The 18633-nt window shown below is 46.2% G+C and overlaps 1 protein-coding gene across 2 annotated transcripts in view; it reads left to right on the forward strand.

Annotated features, from left to right (window-relative positions):
• Positions 1-4736: 4736 nt before the first annotated feature.
• Pde6a (phosphodiesterase 6A) overlaps positions 4737-18633 on the forward strand; it is a 63249-nt gene continuing 49352 nt past the window's right edge. Inside the window, exons 1-4 of one of the 2 annotated variants that reach the window (XM_059246175.1) lie at positions 4737-5210; positions 14204-14356; positions 15101-15190; positions 16002-16142. In XM_059246175.1, the coding sequence (XP_059102158.1) occupies positions 4737-5210; positions 14204-14356; positions 15101-15190; positions 16002-16142 (858 nt within the window). The remainder of the gene's footprint in view (positions 5211-14203; positions 14357-15100; positions 15191-16001; positions 16143-18633) is intronic. The other variant, XM_059246177.1, reaches the window with a different exon arrangement.

Here is an 18633-nt window from a genome sequence, read left to right on the forward strand (position 1 = left end):
ACTCTATCTCAAACAAACAAACAAACAAACAAACAAACAAAAAGTAAAGTGGAAAGTGATAGAGAGCCAACATTAACTTTTGGCCTGCATGGGTGTAGGCATGGACATATACACCCGTGCACACACATGCACATATCATACACACACGCCGCACACACAGGTTTATTGAGATCACATTCCTGCAGAGCTAAAACACTGTGTTGGCATTTGCTTGGCTCACATTAGGTAGTGTCTCATGGAGAACTGGAGGGAGTGGTTGGTGAGTGGTGTGAAAAGGACTTGAGTGTCTTGTTTATAACACCCCATCTTCAGAGCAGCTGACTAGCCCCAGAAATGGATCCTTCTAGCAACAACACTATCTTTTCAGCAGGGTGGAGGCCCCATGACCTAAGTATCTCCTATAAGACCCTACCTCCTAAAGTATGAACCACCTCATGCTACCACTGAAGACCATGCTCTTCAACAGTCCTGCCTTCCTCACTCCGGCACATTGAAAAAGGCCGTCAAAGTGTATCATCCTATGAAACAAGGCTGATATTCATAATCAGAACTAAGCTTGGTGGGCACACTATAGGTAAGTTCTTGGGATGACCTCTTTGGGACACTTTTTTAGACCTAGTCTGAAGTCAAAACACACGTCTGTAGTTCCAGGTACTCGGGAAGCTAAGGACGGTCACTTGAGCTCAGGAGTTAAGAGACCAACCTGGACAAGACACCAAGATCATTTCAAAAAGAAAATAATCGCCAGATTGATTGAGTAGAATTTTACTCCTGTGCTCAGGGAACTGAACTTTATGAAAGTGCAGATGTGCAGACATGACACAAAGAAATCATTGTGTTTGGGGCTTCTAAACAGGAAAGTAATGTATTGGGACACTAAAGCGCAATCATGGAGACTGCGGCACTTGGGCTGGGTAGAAGGGGCAGGTTTGGCGGGGAGCAGCAAGAATAAAATGCGAAGCCCCACATGGATGAAAACCCCTAGAGTGGATCTTAGAATATGTGCATGGAAATTGTGGAGAGCAAAGGAAGAAAGGCTACCAGGGGCCAGGAAGATGGCTCAGCAGGTAAAGGCACTTACAGCCAAGACTGATGACCCGATTTCAATCCCCAGGACCTACATGGTGGAAGGAGAGAACTGACTCCTGCAAACTATCCTCTGACCTCCACACCATGGCATGCTCACATCCACTGTCCTACAAAATTAATAAATATAATAAAAGATTTTAGAATGAGTACTAGGGCCAGATTCTGTAGAACTATTTATATCAGGTAAATAGGCAACAGGCTGGTGTAGAGGATGGAAAAGCCTCTTACTCACTGGTCTATAGCCTTAGGAAAAAAGTAATTATTTATTCAAATCCTTAGATATCAACAAGCTCTTGGGACTAGGATTTTACTTACAGGTATTATTACTAAAAAATATAACGATATTGACTACAACATTTGTAATACTAGAAAAATTAGACACTGAACTCTAGTGGCTGGAGAAATGACTGGGTAGTTAAGAGTGCTTGCTGCTCTTGTTGAGGACCAGAATTCAATTCTCAGCACCCATATCAGGTGTTCACAACTGACCATAATCCAGCTCCATTGGATCCAATGCCCTTTTCTGGCTTCTGTGGGCACCAGCACACACATGCACAGACATACACTCAGACACACACAATCAACAAAAATAAAAATAAATATTTTTTAAAAGAAGCCAAAATATCTAACTATGGAGACTCATTTACCTCTCAGGGGGCCATGGGGGAAATGTCCACATTATTCTTAATTGTCACAATTATAGGGGACTTCTCTGGCATTCAGTGGGTGGAAACTGGGATAAGTATCTTTGGTGTATAGGACAAACTTCTACAATGAAGAATTACTGTACTCAAAATGTCATCGGGGCCAAGGTGAGGAGCCCTTGCTATGGAAGATGGTGCCACAACACCGAGGAATGCTCTGCGGTCATTAGAGTGAGTGAGAAGTACCATTGAAAGACATTCAAGGCATCCGGCAAAGAAGGAAAGAGCATGTTACAATCTGGTGTTCAAAAGCATTCTAAAAAAACCTTTAAATATGCAAAAAATTCATTTTATTTTCTTTTTTGTCTTCCTATATTTTATAAAGTTCAGTAGTCAAGAACATGTAAAACTTATAAATTGAAAACAAAAAATGCTGAACACCAAGGATGTGCCAGACAGCCATGAAAGAAGACCTAAGGAGCAAATCCTGACAGGTCCCTGCTCTCACGAAGTTCCCAGTCCAGTGGGGGAAGGCAAGGAGGAGGACAAGGGAGAAAAGCCAAGACAATGTCTGGAAGGGATAAACACAATAAAGGAAATAGTATGGGATGACAGGCAGGGACCGGAAGACGGTGGTGTGGTGCTTCCTTGGGCTAAGATAACAAGAGCTGATGAGTGATACTAAAACTTTATAGTCTGCAGATTATGGAGAACTGGGCAAGAGTGAGCAGGCTACTCAGGTGGATTATGGCATCTGCTTTAGAGAAGTTCAGATGGTCACATGGACTGTCAGAGTAAGGACAGCCTTGTCTTCCTCCCCTTTAAATATATATATTTATATTTTATACACACACACACACACACACACACACACACACACACACACACACACACACACACATTGTGACTGGTTTATCTCATGAAGAGAATGCTGAGGAGCAGTAAGAATGAATGAATTGCCGTCACACATGGTGATAGAGATAAAACTCACAAAGGTGCTGAACTGAGAATTTTGCCAAGCTAGCCTGTGCAGATGTCACTGCTTACCATTGGGTGGAGAGGGGTACCTTTGTACATAGTACTAAATGGGTGCAATGCCCCCGAGAATTTATTACACTTTACAACGAAGGAAGTAATCCAGTTTGCGGTAAAGTCCCCTTACAAAGGTCAAAGGGCCAGGAACTGTTCATAACCGTGCATTCCACAGTATTTACAAGGCACTGTTCACAGCATGGGGCTGCCGTGGAACCTAAAATAAGGTTCGTCCACAAAGAGAGAGCTCTTTTCCCACCTCCTTTTGTGCAGAGGAGGCACAACAAGGAGAATTCTGGTGTTTCTAAATTCTCTGGAGTTGATAGCCCACAGACTGCGGCATGCATTTCTGATTAACAACCCAAGGAAACCCAGGCTAGAGTCAGAAAAAGCACCTCAAGGCACCAGGAGAAAGATCAAGTTGAAAGGAACTAGACTATAAAGGTCAGCCTCTCTGAAAGGACCAGATGTCAACCAGAGGTTATCTCTGAGCAGTAGGATCACGTGTGCTTTTGACTGTCCTTTTGCATTATTTTCTGCAGAAAGCATGTATTATTTTTATAATAAAAGTATTATGGAAGGCGTGTTATTTCTTTTTTTTTTCTTTTTTTTTTTTTTCGGTTTTTTGAGACAGGGTTTCTCTGTGTAGCTTTGCACCTTTCCTGGGACTCACTTGGTAGTCCAGGCTGGCCTCGAACTCACAGAGATCCACCTGGCTCTGCCTCCCGAGTGCTGGGATTAAAGGCGTGCGCCACCACCGCCCGGCTATTTCTTTTTTACAAGCGCCCTTAGAATACTAAAAATTAGAACATCATTGGAATCCAAACCCAAGAAAACCTTGTGGGCAGAAATTATGAAATTGGGGCCAAGAGATGGTTAGACCACAATATACCTGTGTAGATGATACAAGCAGCCTGGTAACAACCATGGCAACTGAAGCCCCACACTTGGGAGGGTTACGGAAAGAGGGAGTGACTGTGGGGTGGTTAGCTTTAACTGTCAAATGTACACAACATAGAACCACCTGGAAAGACTGTCTCAATGAGGCATTGTCTACACTGGGTTGGCTGTGGGTCTGTCTTTTGAGGTTGTCTTAATTAAGATAATTGACGTAGAAGACAGCCTACTTCGGGCAACACTATTCCCTAGGCAGGGGTTCTGAACTGTAGACAAATGGGCAAGTCAAGCCGAGTACAAGCAAGCAAGTGGTCATGCATGCATTTGTTCTCTCTCTGCTCTTGATTGTGGATGTGATGTGACCAGCTGTCTCAAGCTCCTGCTGCTATGACAACCGGGCTCCTCCCCCATCCCAACCCCTCCCCCACCCCCACCACAAGGGATGGACTGTAACCTGAAACTGTGAACTTAAATACATCCTTTCCCCCCTAAGTTGCTCTTGGTTAGGGTATTTTGTCACAACACAGAAGAGTGGAAGGTTTGGGTTGGAGGGATGGGCGGGGAGGCTTGCAGTGGCTGTATCAAAGCTCTAGCCCTTCCCCGCATGGAGGACTGTAGATACACTTGTTAGCTCTTCTGGTTGACCAAGAAGCCAAATTATCCTAGATAGTAATTGTCAGGCATTGATGTCACAGACAACAAAAAAGCCCTGAGGGCAGAGAGGACACATTTACAGGTAGGGAGCAGGCTGCTCATGAGCTGCCTGTGCAATGGAACGTCTTCTCTGAGCTCTTATCAAACCAGGGTGAAAAGAGTCACTCCCGTTCTCTCGCCCAGGGCCCAGTGGCATCTGGAACATGCTGATCCTCGTAACTCTTATTCTCAGGAAGTATTAACGACTTAATCCCTCAGCTTGCTCCTGCTCCTGTGTGGCCTTCTCAGTGAGATTTACAGACAAGATCCACAGAAGTCCAGACTGACGCAGGGCACACTGAATTCCATTTGCCGGGAAACGGCCCTGGGAAGGCCTGAGCCTGAACCCCTCCTTGGGAGCAGCTAGAGGGAGTCCCAGCCATGGGTGAGGTGACAGCCGAGGAGGTAGAGAAGTTCCTGGATTCAAACATTGGCTTTGCCAAACAATACTATAATTCTCACTACCGGGGGAGAGTCATCTCAGACCTCCTTGGGGCCAAGGAGGCAGCGGTGGACTTCAGCCACTACCACACTGTGAATAGCGTGGAGGAGAGCGAAATCATCTTTGACCTCCTGCGGGACTTTCAGGAGAATTTGCAGGCTGAGAAATGCACCTTCAATGTCATGAAGAAGCTCTGCTTCCTCCTGCGGGCTGACCGCATGAGCCTGTTCATGTACAGGACCCGCAATGGCATTGCAGAGCTAGCCACCAGGCTCTTCAACGTCCACAAGGATGCTGTCCTGGAGGAATGCTTGGTAATGCCTGACTCCGAGATCGTCTTCCCTCTGGACATGGGTGTCGTGGGCCATGTGGCCCACTCCAAAAAGATTGCCAATGTCCCCAACACAGAAGAGGTATGCTCTCCCTGTAAGAGAGACTGTGGGGATGCATTGATCCCTGGGGTTCAGGGGTCCAAGTGGGCTGGATGGGTTGTTGCTGGCCACCAAGCCTGGGTTAGTCATGGCATGATACTGCTCTCTATTTATTGACAATACTTAGAACTTTTTATTTAGAAAAAAAAAAGAATATTCGAAACTAGCAGAAGTTTGAAATACTACAAAGAACTGTGTACCTTTCATTCATATTCACCAATTATTAGCATCTTGTCACATCTGCTTCTCTCTCTACTTCGGTGACCCACTAGAAGGAAGTTTCAGGCATGCCCTTTTTTGTCCATACAGCCTTCATTCTGTATTTTAGAACAGGACATTTCTTTCTTATCCACAGTACAATGATGGAATTTGGGGAGCACCATCTAATCGTTCATATTCAGTGTTTTCCAGGTGTCTCACGTACACTAATGTAACCCTGTCTCTTTAGTCCACTCCCCTCTGAGACCGCTCCTCGGTCTGTCTTTGTTTTCTGGAAAGTGGGTGTATTTAAAGAAATATTTTTTTTTGTCACATCAGACAATCCCACAAATATTTTACAGAAATGTCCTTCCATTTTCTTATCTAATCTCTACCACCACCATGCATTTGTTAGCGTGTTTGTTAGAGTAAGTTTACTATACTCTGGAGGAGAAGGAAAGACAGACAGATAGACCGACTGACTGACTCATGTGGCATCCCAGGCTGGCCTAGAAGTCCCTGTGTAGCCCAGGCTGGCCTAGAAGTCACTGTGTAGCCCAGGATGGCCTAGAAGTCCCTGTGTAGCCCAGGATGGCCTCAAACTTTTGGCAGCCCTCTTGTCCCGGCTCCCCAAGTGACGTGATTATAGACACGAGCCACTATGCCTGGTGGTTTGATATGACTTCACAATTAGAATGGATCTCACATTCTCACAGAAGCATCACTAAGATAACACTGTTTTCCTTCATATTTTATATTAGGAGACACAGGAGCTGATTGTCCTGTTACTGAAAATGCTAACAGTGATTACCCAATCCTTCTAAAAATCCAGAAGGCTAGAGGGTCACTGAGAGTTCTAAGCCAGCATGAGCTACAAGGTCCAGTCACAGGTCTACCTGGGCTGCAGAGAGACTGCCTCAAAAACCCAAACTGCAGCAAGCCAACCAAACCCTGTGGCTCATGGAATTTTACTGGCAGTTCTGACAAATATCCCCATGAGTAGATCAATTTCCCTGCTGGATATTAACTTCGATGGTTCTAAAGCAGTTCCACTTAGTCTCCTGCCCAAGTCAACTCACCCTTCAGACCTCAGCTGGACAGTCACTTCCTCGGGAACACCTTCTGCCATAGTTGTCCCCTTCCTGAAGTGATTGGTCAAGGTGAGCTCTAGCATCAGGGACCTTATTTACTAGGTATTTATCCTGAGATCCTGCACAATGTCAGGCATAAAGCAAGTGGTTAATAAACACAGCCTAAAGAAGAGGAATTTTGCAGTAATTTCCCATCCTCTCCACAGAAAGCTAATCCCTAGATGCCATGGGCCTCATTTACTAGTACAGCAGCCATACTAAGATATCAAGTTTAACCACTTCCAAGGTCCAGCCCCGGGACATTCTGTGTCATTTTTATTTGTTTGGTTGTTTTGAGGCAGGGTCTTACTGTGTAGCCCTGGCTGGCCTGGAACTCGATTCGTAGACCAAGACGGCCTTGAACTCACAGAGATTCCCTTGCCTCCATGTTCCGTATGCCTGGCCTCCTGGACATTTTGTGACTTTGTCTTCACCTTGCTTCCGTATTTATTTCAGATAAATAGTCTTAAGGTTAAAAAGGGAAGAGGAGGGGCTGCAAAGTAACCCAGTCAGCAAGGTGCTTGCTGGGCAACCATGAGAGAGATCCAAAGTTCAACCGCTAGAATTCACATTAAAAAAATTTTTTTAAAAAAGCAACCACTCTGACATATACCTATAATCCCAGAGATGGGGAGATAAAGACGGGCAGGATCTGGGGTTTGATGACTAGCTAACCTAGTTAAATCAATGAACTCTAGGCCAATGAGAGACTCTGTCTCAAAATACAGCAATCTAAGGAATGGCACCCAAGGGGGACCTCTGCTCCTCACATGCAAGTACACATAAGTGTAACACACACACACACACACACACACACACACACGCCTCATCCAACTGGATCCAGAGGTCTTGAGAGGGGGGCTTGCCCAAGGTCACCAAAGCATTAAGCCAATCTAATACTAGAATCCAAAGGGGTCATCAAACATTGATTACCTGGGCATTTTCCTAAAAATCCAGCTGTTTCGAGAATCACTGAGAGTTCTAAGGTAGCATGAGCTACAGAGTCACGTCTCAGGCCAGCCTGGGCTACAGAGACCAGCTCTGTGGGAAACACTAGGCAGACTGCCGTGGGGTTAATGTCTCCCTGCGTGCCCACTTGGCATCAAGGAGTAGGGCTTTGGGGAGGAGTTTTGCTGGATGCAATTTGTCTCTTTTAGCTTCCCCCCAAACTTTGGTACATTCTGTCAAAGACTGTGAAGACACAATCTTGTGTAATAGCTCTCACTATCTTGTGCTTATAGCATGGAAACTCTTGCTCAGGGTCACACAGGTGTAAAGTACAGATGGAATTTAAACTTGGGTCCTCTGGACTTGAACCCATGCTCTTAACCCTCTGCTGCCCCATACTTCTCCTTATCTGTGAAGTAAGGTCATAGGATGGAGTGTTATTCAAGAAAGATCATTTCCAATCATATTTCAAGAGTTATGACCTTATGCCTTGAGGTCAGAGCTGAATGCTAATCTTGTCACTTCCTAAGAACATAGCCTTAGCAAATCATTTAGCCAGTTCAGGCTCAGTTTTTAATTTATGTACCACTGGTAGTATCCTGTCTCTGCCTCCTACATGCTGGGATTACAGGTAGGCTGTCACACCTACCCAGTTTTTACATGGATTCTGGGGCTCTGAATTCTGGACCCAGACTTGTAGGATAAGTATTTTACCCATTGAGCTTTTTCCCCAAGCTCCTGGCACCAGGCCTACATGGGCAATTCTTGTTCCTTATTTCAACTCCATCACTGTTAGTAAAGATCTAAGTCACAGATCCATACCACATCTATGTGGGCTATGGAATATTCTAACTTTGCCTTTCTGGAGTTTTCCTTTTAGATTCTTTTAGTCTCTGGAAGTGCCGAGCCCTTTGTAGGCCTTGGTGTTGTAGAATTGAGGATCTGAGAAGGTCCTCTGATTCCAGAAGATCCAGGCCTAACAGTGTGACGAGCCTCAGCTCAGGGCTGATCTGTTATTTTCTGCTCAGCTCTGAAAGATCACCCTTGCAGCCACACCCGTCCTTCCTCAGAAGCCTTTGAATCTGGGGCAGTGTCCCTGGCTGGCTGTGAGTGACTCAGGCCTGCATGTGAGTTCAGTGAAGACCAGGAAGTCCTGAGTGCTCGGCATTTGCATGCCGTTTGCTGCTGTTCTCCTTGAGAAATCTCACTCAATTCCAGCCTCTGGGACGGACATGATCTTACCAACAGTAACTAGAAGTTGAGTGGCCAGGGAGAAGAAAGATGGTGTGGACTGGGGTCCGAGCTGTCTCTAAACCTCTGTAAAGTTGTAGTTTGAACCTTCATTGTCCTAAAAAGTCTGGGAATGGTGACAATCACTGTTTTGTTGGAACGTGAAACTACAAACTAAGCTTTCCAGGGCTCTCCCATGCTTCTGCATCCCTGGCAGCTCCCTGCTCATCTTCTGCTCTTACTCTTTTTTTTTTTTTTTTTTTTCTCCTCTTAGTCTTAAAAGACTTGAGATTGGCATTGCCAAGTAAAATGGAAGTTGATCAGCTAAGTGTGGATTTTAAATTAACAAAGAGTAGTGTTTTAGTATAAATATGTCCCATGAAATATTTAAGATATGCTTGCAACTAAAAAGAATTATCATCTACTTGAAACTCGGATTTAACTTGGCATCCTGTTTCTGTTGTTGTTGATATCCAGCATTAATCTGTAGTGGTTGGGTAGGACGCAGAGGGTTATTTCAATTTTCTTGTATCTGTTGAGATTTGCTTTGTGGCCCAGTATGTGGTCAATTTTGGAGAAAGTTCCACAAAGTGCAGAGAAGAAGGTATGTTCTTTTGTGTTTGGGTGAAATGTTCTGTAAATATCTGTTAGGTCCATTTGATTTATTATGTCCGTTAGCTCTAGTATTTCTCTGTTTAGTTATTGTCTGGATGACCTGTCTGTTGGTGAGAGTGGGGTATTGAAGTCTCCCAGCCTATGAGGTGTATGTCCCCATCTCTCTGCTTTACTGCTTGTCCCTGACACCTTGTCCAGTGCCTGGGGTAGAGTGGAATACTCACTGAGTAAATGAATAAGGGGCAACCCTTCTTTAGCACCAAGCAATTCCATTTCTGAAGGCTGAACCTGGGACTGTTGGGCCTGGAAGGACTGTCCCCTGGAGCCTCTCAGGTGTAGTCTGCCTCTGTTCTCTCCTTTCTGGAGACTCAGAACTTGGCCCCCTAGGCAGGAGAAAAACCTCAGCCATCACTCTGATGTCACTGCAGGGGAAACTTAGGCAGTGTCCTAAGTAGCCACTGAAGCCATTTACCGGTAAGCTTCTCCATCACTGGGGCCCAGCCCATTGTCAGGTACAGACTCACACTGTGGTTTGAACTGGACGTTCATGTTTAATATGATATCCCAACATGCTGTAAGCACCCAGAATGAGCAACCTCGTGTTACCGGTTGTCTTAGCTCCTTTTCCTGCTGCTGTGACAAAACACAAGAGCAATCTAAGGAGAAAGGGTTTGTGCTCTCTCACAGTTCAAGGGAGGTCAAGGCAGAAGGAGTTGGAAGCAGCTGGTCACAACACATTTACAGTCACGAAGCAAATGGGTAATGGGTGTTTGCTCACTCTCTATTTACACAGTACGGGATCCCAGCCAGGGAATAGCACCACCCACAGTGGACAGGTCTTCCCATCTTAATTAGCAATAAAGATAATTCCCCCACAGGTCTTGACATATTCAGTGCCTGACACAGATCCAAGGCTCAATAAATACAAATGAATGAATGAATCAACCAATTAATCAGTTAATAAATCTACAACTAGTGAATGGGTCGATCAGCTGCGATACTCACCAGCAAGGGACTTGTCGGTGAATGAGAAGGGACAGCTCTGTAGCAGAGCTGCTTGTCAGGGCTGATGTGAGTGAATTCAATAATATATGTAAGTCATCTGGCTCTGAGCCTAGCACATCCTTATTATTCAGCAAGTAACGGATCCCACCATGTGTCCGACAGAATCAGTACTGTGAGTGTTTGAAAAGAAGAAGTGAGGAACAGGGATTGAGAAGCAGAATTGCATTGCACTTTACATCTAGATGTGGTGGTGTATACCTGAAATCCCAGCACTCAGGAGGCTAAGATGGGAAGATGGTGAGTTTGAGGCTACATGGGGCTACGCAGTGAGTTATAAGCCAGCTGCAGGTATGTGGAAACTCCACTGCACAATAAACAAATGAATAAATACGTACTGAGGCTCACCCCTCCCTCTCTTCCCCTCCCCCTCAATGCTTCTGATGCACAGATCGTTCTTTTCTTCAAGTCTGCCAAACCCATTCCCACCTCCTGGACTTGGTAGTCACTATGCCTCTCCTTGGAATGAGTGTGTTCCCTCTGCCTTGGGCTCCAGGCTCAGCGTTGTGTCTCCAGAAGAGGCTTCCAGACTCCCATTCGAACCCCAGCAGCTTCACTCTGCCGTCCCTCCCCTCTCTGTTAAAGTATTTCTGGTTTATTTCCTTCAGAACAGAACATCTCAGGCTGCAGGGAGAATGCCGAATCATTTTCTTATTTATTTATCTATTTATTTATTTATTTATTCATTTATTTATTTTTCCGTCTCCTCCATTTAGCTGGATGTTTTCCCGGGACAGACGTCTCTTGTTCTCTGCCGTTGCCCCAGGGTTCACAGCAGTACCTCACACAGAAAGCGTTCTGTCAATCCTGAGGGAATGGATGATGACGCTGGGATTTCCTTGGCCATGTCTCTTGTGCCTGGGCTTTAAAGTCAATGGTTTGGGGCTGAGGAGATGGCTCAGTGGGTGAGAGAGCTTGCTGAACAAACCTGAAGCCTTGAGTTCAAATCCCCAGCCTACACACACACACACACACACACACACACACACACACACACACACACACACACAACAGTCAGGTATGGCTCTCTGTGCCTACAACCTCAGTACGGGGAAGACGGAGACAGACAGATCCCTAGGACTCAGTGGCCAACCAGCCTCGCCAAACTGACCAGCTTCATGTTCTCATAGGAGACCTGTCTGAAGGGATCAAGGCAGATGTCCTTCTCTGGCCTCCACCTCAACCCTATGCATACAACACACACACACACACACACACACACACACACACACACACACACACACACACACGTGAAAGAAAACATTAGACTAAATGGTTTGAGTAGAAATGCCTCCAACATCTTCTGCTTCTGGTCCACTGAGGTCCTATGATGTGATTGTTTGGGGGGTATTTATCATGGTATGGCTACAGGGGGTGGCAATGTTGGTGTAGACTCCAGTTGTTTGGGGGCTGGGGTGTTTGTGAGAAGTTCCTTGGCTGAGAACTCAGTGTGTGTGATGGTTAACAGGGTCAACTTGGATCTTGACTCATCTCAGAGACAGTCCTCTGGGCCTGTCGGTGAGGGAGTATTTTGGTCAGATTAATTGTGGTGGGAAGAGCAACCCTAACATTTCCCTGGGCTGAGGTTCCAGACAGTATAAAAGGGAGAAAGCAAACAGAATATCATCCTTTGCTCCTCACTGCTCGCTGCAATGTGATTGGTTGTCTCATGCTTCTGTCAACACATCTTCCTAGACAGGGTAGACTGTATCCCCTCAAACTGGGGGCCAAAATAAGCCCTTTCTCCCTAAAGTTGCATTTGTCAGGCATTTGAGCACAGCATTGAGAAAAGGGCCTACTACACTGGAAAAGAGGGCGCTGGTAGATTTAGAGACGTCTGCCTCGGAGGCAGATGAGGCCCAAGTACTGGCTTCCCTGGATGAAGGTAAAAACTGCAAAGCTGAACTAGCTGAAGTGAATCTGAGCATGCTTGGCCTTGGGCTGTGCTCAGGCACTCAGCTGTACCCTCCGAGAATGACTCAGAATACCCTCCTTGGCCGCCACTGTCCTCCAGCTTTTTCTAATCCTCAACCGCTAACTCAAGTAGAGCGTGTCTGGCTTATCCTAATTCCTTTACCCTTCACCTGGTTGAGCCAACGTCACTGACCTGATGCTGTTGCCTGTTTGTTTAATCTCACTCCCTCTGGAAAGAAATCCCGACACACAGAGAGAGCATCACACCAGGAGCAGGAGCTGTAGGGGAAATTCTGCCACCTTAGTTCTAGAGAAGTTCCGTGGATTGGCTGTGCGGATGAATCGCCCTTCTCAGAGCAGCATGCACAGTACATGTTTGTGCTGGCTCATGTCCCGTGGGACATGGCAGTCAGGAAATTTACCACGGTGACAGAGACAGAAAGGTGGATTCTCCTGACTCTAGGCAATCCAGCCTCTGTCCCCTCTTCCTGGCCATGTAGCCTGTATCAATCAATGCCTCTAAAGCCCTGCCAGGCTGCCTGTGGGGGTTGGGAGTCAGGGTGTGTGGACCTCTGCACTCTACCGTTTTCAGCCAAGCCCTTAGGGCCTGTGTTACTGTATTACCTTCTTCTGTCCTACCGAGACCAAATACCCCACAGAAACAACAGAAGGAGGCCACTGGGATGGTTCAGTGGCAACTCGAGTTTGATCCCCAGAACCCATGTAAAGGTAGAAAGAGAAATTACTCCACAGAGCTCTTCCGATCACCACACAAGCACCAGCACTATAAACATCATGCCTCTCCCATGATAATAATAAATAATGTTTTTACTTGAAGGAAAGAAAGATTGCTTTGGCTCATGGTTTGGGGCTAGGAATCCATCATGGGAAAGGTGTAAAGGGACAGGGCAGTTCATATGGAGGCTGTTGAGCAGAGGAAGAGAATGTCCCAGATGACTTTCCTCTGCTTACTCCAGCTGGGGCACCAGCCTATGGGATGATGCCGCCACCTTTAGTGATCCTTAGTGATCCTCTCTGGAAGGGCCCTCCCAGACGCCCAGAGGTTTGCTTCACTAGTCTCCTAGGAACTTCTCCACCCAATCAAGATGACAGTCAAAATCACGGTTAGTGATTCATCCGTGAGGAGCTTGAGTCTTAGCTACTTGGTAAAGGGCTGACATGTACAGAGCTTTCACAGAGACTTGTTGGATGGGGATGGTCACGGAAACGGCCATGTACTCTGTAACCAGCTTGTTATAAAAGGTGAAAATACATGCCTATGATTCCAGCACTTGTGGGAGGCTGAAGCGGGAGGATCGAGTGTTCAAGGTTGGCACGGACTGTATAGTGAGACTGTGTCCAAGTAAATAAAAGAAAAGACGGGGCAGGGATGGGGGCTGAAAGTAACGAAGCCTTTTGTTCAATGAGTGGACCCCAGAGTAACTTCACTGGGGCTTGTGTGAGCAAAGCTGAGCTGAGGACAGGCTCCAACTGCCCCCGAGTCATGTTAACTTTGTGAGAAGGGATGGTGGTCCCTCTGCCTTAGGCTGTCGGGAGGATGGAGATGAAACGCCATGTGCAGTGCCCACTGGCGGTCATCATGGTCACGCCCCTAACTCCCTCACAGCTTCTGCTTAAGTTTCCACCTTGAGCTTTGCTGCCAGGAAGTGTTTGTCCTCCGTGGCCCTTGGGGGGCTGCCTCTCAGGCCTTCTTCTCTTGATGGATGCTGGAGGTGTCCATGATCTCCTCGGGTCGTCCTGCCCTTGCCAGAGGGGAACCGATGAATGCCTTCACCCCCCTTGTCAGCAGGGGCTCTGAGATGCTCTCCCATCCTTGTATTCATTTGCCTCCCTGTGCTGGCCTCTGCCTTCTTCCAGGATGAGCATTTCTGTGACTTTGTGGATGACCTCACCGAGTATCAGACCAAGAACATCCTGGCTTCCCCCATCATGAATGGGAAAGATGTGGTAGCCATCATCATGGCTGTGAACAAAGTGGACGAACCCCACTTCACCAAGAGAGACGAAGAGGTAAGACTGCTTGAGATGCTGCTGAGGACACCATGCTAGTCCATCCCTCTTGCTCACAGAATCCCCCAACCTTGCCAATTGGCTTGGCGTTAGTTTCCCCATACATAAGGCAAGAGGACAAGCCAAGTATGGCAGCCCATGTCTGTAATGCCAGTATTTGAGAAGCTGTAGCAGGAGTATTGTCACAAGTCTGCCGTAATTATAATTGGATAGCCTGGGTTGTATAATGAGTTCTAGGGCATTGTGTGCTATAGATCAAGTAGACCCTGTCTTGGAAACTAAAAGAGAGAGAGCAGACTGGGTTCACCTGCTAATCTCTGTGGGAGGCAAGGGAACATAACAATCCAAACATTGGATTTTGGAGTTAGGAATGAGAGGTGTTTATTCTGGATCTTTCAAAATCTTCTTGTTTTATTTGGATAAATCACTTATCTTCTCTGAATCTGTTTTTTTATTTGGAAAGTGGGGACGATTTCACAATATCTCCCTCATAGTGACTTGTAATGACCAGGTAACACACAACAGTGACTTAACCCAGGGCCACCAAGTTCAATACATTTTTATGAATACACTCTCATGAATAAATCAACAACCATGATGAGTTTCCATTCACGGAGCCATGTGTGGTTCATCTGTGCAAAGTACCTCCGTGCAAGTTCTGATGGTGGTCGGGCATTTACTTGCCGGTGGCAGAAGTAGCCCGAGGAAGGATTTCTCTGTTTCATCTGCCGTTTGAATTTGTAGATTCTTCTCAAGTACCTCAATTTTGTGAATCTGATCATGAAGGTATTCCATCTGAGTTACCTGCACAACTGTGAGACTCGGCGTGGCCAGGTGAGTGGCCTGAGAATGTCCTTAAGCATTGATGTGGTCAGGGCAGTTGGTGTGAAGGTCCTGGGAACTACTGAGCTGCGTCTATTATTAGGAGTTGAAGCCCCTGTATTGGGAGGTGAAGAATGCGTGTGAAGTTGTATCCTAGCGTGGTTATGCTTGCATTGGAATGCTTGCTCACTAACGAGCTGCCAGATCTTAAGTGAGTTGCTAAGCCTCTCTAATAATGTGGATATGTAAGATGGGCATGGTGGTGCAGGCTTGTTATCGCAGTGCTCAGGAGGTGGAGGCAGGAGGATGAGGAATTCAAGATTAGCCTCAGTGACATAGCTAATTGGAGGTGAGACTGGGCTGCACAAGACCCTGTGAAAACAAACAAAACATGGGGATAATTTTATATATATATATATATATATATATATATATATATATATATATATCATTCTCAAAAGAGTGTGTTATCAAAATAAATAAGATAACCTATGTAGGGTACTTATACTCAACTGCTTATTATTATTGTATGGTTTTTGCAGTGATAGGGATTGAACTCAAGACCTGTATTACTGACCTGCATTCTTAAACCCTGTGCTTAATATATTTTATTAATAACATATGAGATAAAATAAATGGAAAGAGTTAGACCCGATGCCTCAGTCTTTCCACCTGTAAAATGGGGCGAGTGAGCCTGTTTCTCTAGGTTATTGTGAGAGTTAAATGGAATAAACTAGAAAACTTTGCAGAATTGTTATTTTCTATCTCAGAAACCTCTACTTTGTGCTTCAAAAACTCTGATTAGTGTTTCAAATGTCTTCAGATATTGCTGTGGTCTGGGAGCAAGGTCTTTGAAGAGCTCACGGACATAGAGAGACAGTTCCACAAAGCCCTGTACACGGTCCGAGCTTTCCTGAACTGTGACAGATACTCCGTGGGCCTCTTAGACATGACCAAACAGAAGGTAAGAAAACCACAAGGACCAGCCTTTCCAAGAGACACACGGTGACGGTGACGAAGCGCAGCCTAGTCAGGAATTCAGCGAGCACAGGACACACACAGCCTGGGGCATCTGGATGGCTGTGAAGGGTTTCACATACCGGGTAGGGAGACCGCTCAGTCAGTAACGTGCTGTCCTCGAAACTGTGAGGACCTGAGTTTGACCCCCGAAACTGATGTAAAAGGCTCGTGCCGTACATAGCACAGGTGTAGGTGTAGAGGTCAGAGGACAACTTTTGGAAATCAGTTCTCTCCTTCCACTGAGGGTTCTGGGAAGGAGCTCGGGTCACCGGGCTCTCATGGCAGGCCCTTTTACCCTGGCGCCATCTTGCTGCCCTCGGGAGAGTTCTTTACAAGTGTGGACCCAGGTCCTTTGTCTCACAGCCATCTTCTCCCACTCGGTGCTTTCTTTCTCTTAAAAGCATGTTCTGGTGAATATAAGTCGGAGTCATTGTGTAGTGGAAGGAATCAGTTTTTCTTATGACTATTGACTTCAGTGAGTTTAAGAAGGCACAAAGATCAGAAATGTATTTACTTATGCCAATTTGTGTAAGTTTTATTTTTATGAATTCTACATGTAGCTCTACAGTGTACCAAAAAAATTTAATGTATACTATAATACATGATAAATATTACTATTCCATGTGGACACCCAACCAGCCAATTATCTCATCTGGAAAAGACCCACCCTTCCCCACTGCACCATAGAAAGTCTACCCTTCCCCACTGCACTATAGAAAGTCCACCCTTCCCCACTGCACCATAGAAAGTCTACCCTTCCCCACTGCACTATAGAAAATCTTCTTCCCCACTGCACTATAGAAAGTCCTCTTCCCCACTGCACTATAGAAAGTCCCCTTCCCCACTGAACTATAGAAAGTCCACCCTTCCCCACTGCACTATAGAAAGTCCACCCTTCCCCACTGCACTATACAAAGTCCTCTTCCCCACTGCACTATAGAAAGTCCACCCTTCCCCACTGTACTATAGAAAGTCCTCTTCCCCACTGCACTATAGAAAGTCCTCTTCCCCACCGCACTATAGAAAGTCCTCTTCCCCACTGAACTATAGAAAGTCCTCTTCCCCACTGCACTATAAAAAGTCCTCTTCCCCACTGCACTATAGAAAGTCCTCTTCCCCACTGCACTATAGAAAGTCCTCTTCCCCACTGCACTATAGAAAGTCCACCCTTTCCCACTGCACTATAGAAAGTCCTCTTCCCCACTGCACTATAGGAAGTCCACCCTTCCCCACTGCACTATAGAAAATCCTCTTCCCCACTGCACTACAGAAAGTCCACCCTTCCCCACTGCACTATAGAAAGTCCTCTTCCCCACTGCACTATAGGAAGTCCACCCTTCCCCACTGCACTATAAAAAGTCCCCTTCCCCACTGAACTATAGAAAGTCCTCTTCCCCACTGCACTACAGAAAGTCCACCCTTTCCCACTGCACTATAGAAAGTCCTCTTCCCCACTGCACTATAGAAAATCCTCTTCCCCACTGCACTACAGAAAGTCCTCTTCCCCACTGCACTATAGGAAGTCCACCCTTCCCCACTGCACTATAGAAAGTCCCCTTCCCCACTGAACTATAGAAAGTCCTCTTCCCCACTGCACTACAGAAAGTCCACCCTTTCCCACTGCACTATAGAAAGTCCTCTTCCCCACTGCACTATAGAAAGTCCTCTTCCCCACTGCACTACAGAAAGTCCACCCTTTCCCACTGCACTATAGAAAGTCCTCTTCCCCACTGCACTATAAAAAGTCCTCTTCCCCACTGCACTATAGAAAGTCCACCCTTCCCCACTGCACTATAGAAAGTCCTCTTCCCCACTGCACTATAGGAAGTCCACCCTTCCCCACTGCACTATAGAAAGTCCTCTTCCCCACTGCACTATAGAAAGTCCTCTTCCCCACTGCACTATAGGAAGTCCACCCTTCCCCACTGCACTATAGAAAGTCCTCTTCCCCACTGCACTATAGAAAGTCCTCTTCCCCACTGCACTATAGAAAGTCCACCCTTCCCCACTGCACTATAGAAAGTCCTCTTCCCCACTGCACTATAGAAAGTCCTCTTCCCCACTGCACTATAGAAAGTCCACCCTTCCCCACTGCACTACAGAAAGTCCACCCTTTCCCACTGCACTATAGAAAGTCCTCTTCCCCACTGCACTATAGAAAGTCCTCTTCCCCACTGCACTACAGAAAGTCCACCCTTTCCCACTGCACTATAGAAAGTCCTCTTCCCCACTGCACTATAAAAAGTCCTCTTCCCCACTGCACTATAGAAAATCCTCTTCCCCACTGCACTACAGAAAGTCCACCCTTCCCCACTGCACTATAGAAAGTCCACCCTTCCCTACTGCACTATAAAAAGTCCTCTTCCCCACTGCACTATAGAAAGTCCTCTTCCCCACTGCACTATAGAAAGTCCACCCTTCCCCACTGCACTATT

The sequence above is a fragment of the Peromyscus eremicus genome, chromosome 19, assembly GCF_949786415.1.
Source record: "Peromyscus eremicus chromosome 19, PerEre_H2_v1, whole genome shotgun sequence".
Taxonomy (NCBI): domain Eukaryota; kingdom Metazoa; phylum Chordata; class Mammalia; order Rodentia; family Cricetidae; genus Peromyscus; species Peromyscus eremicus.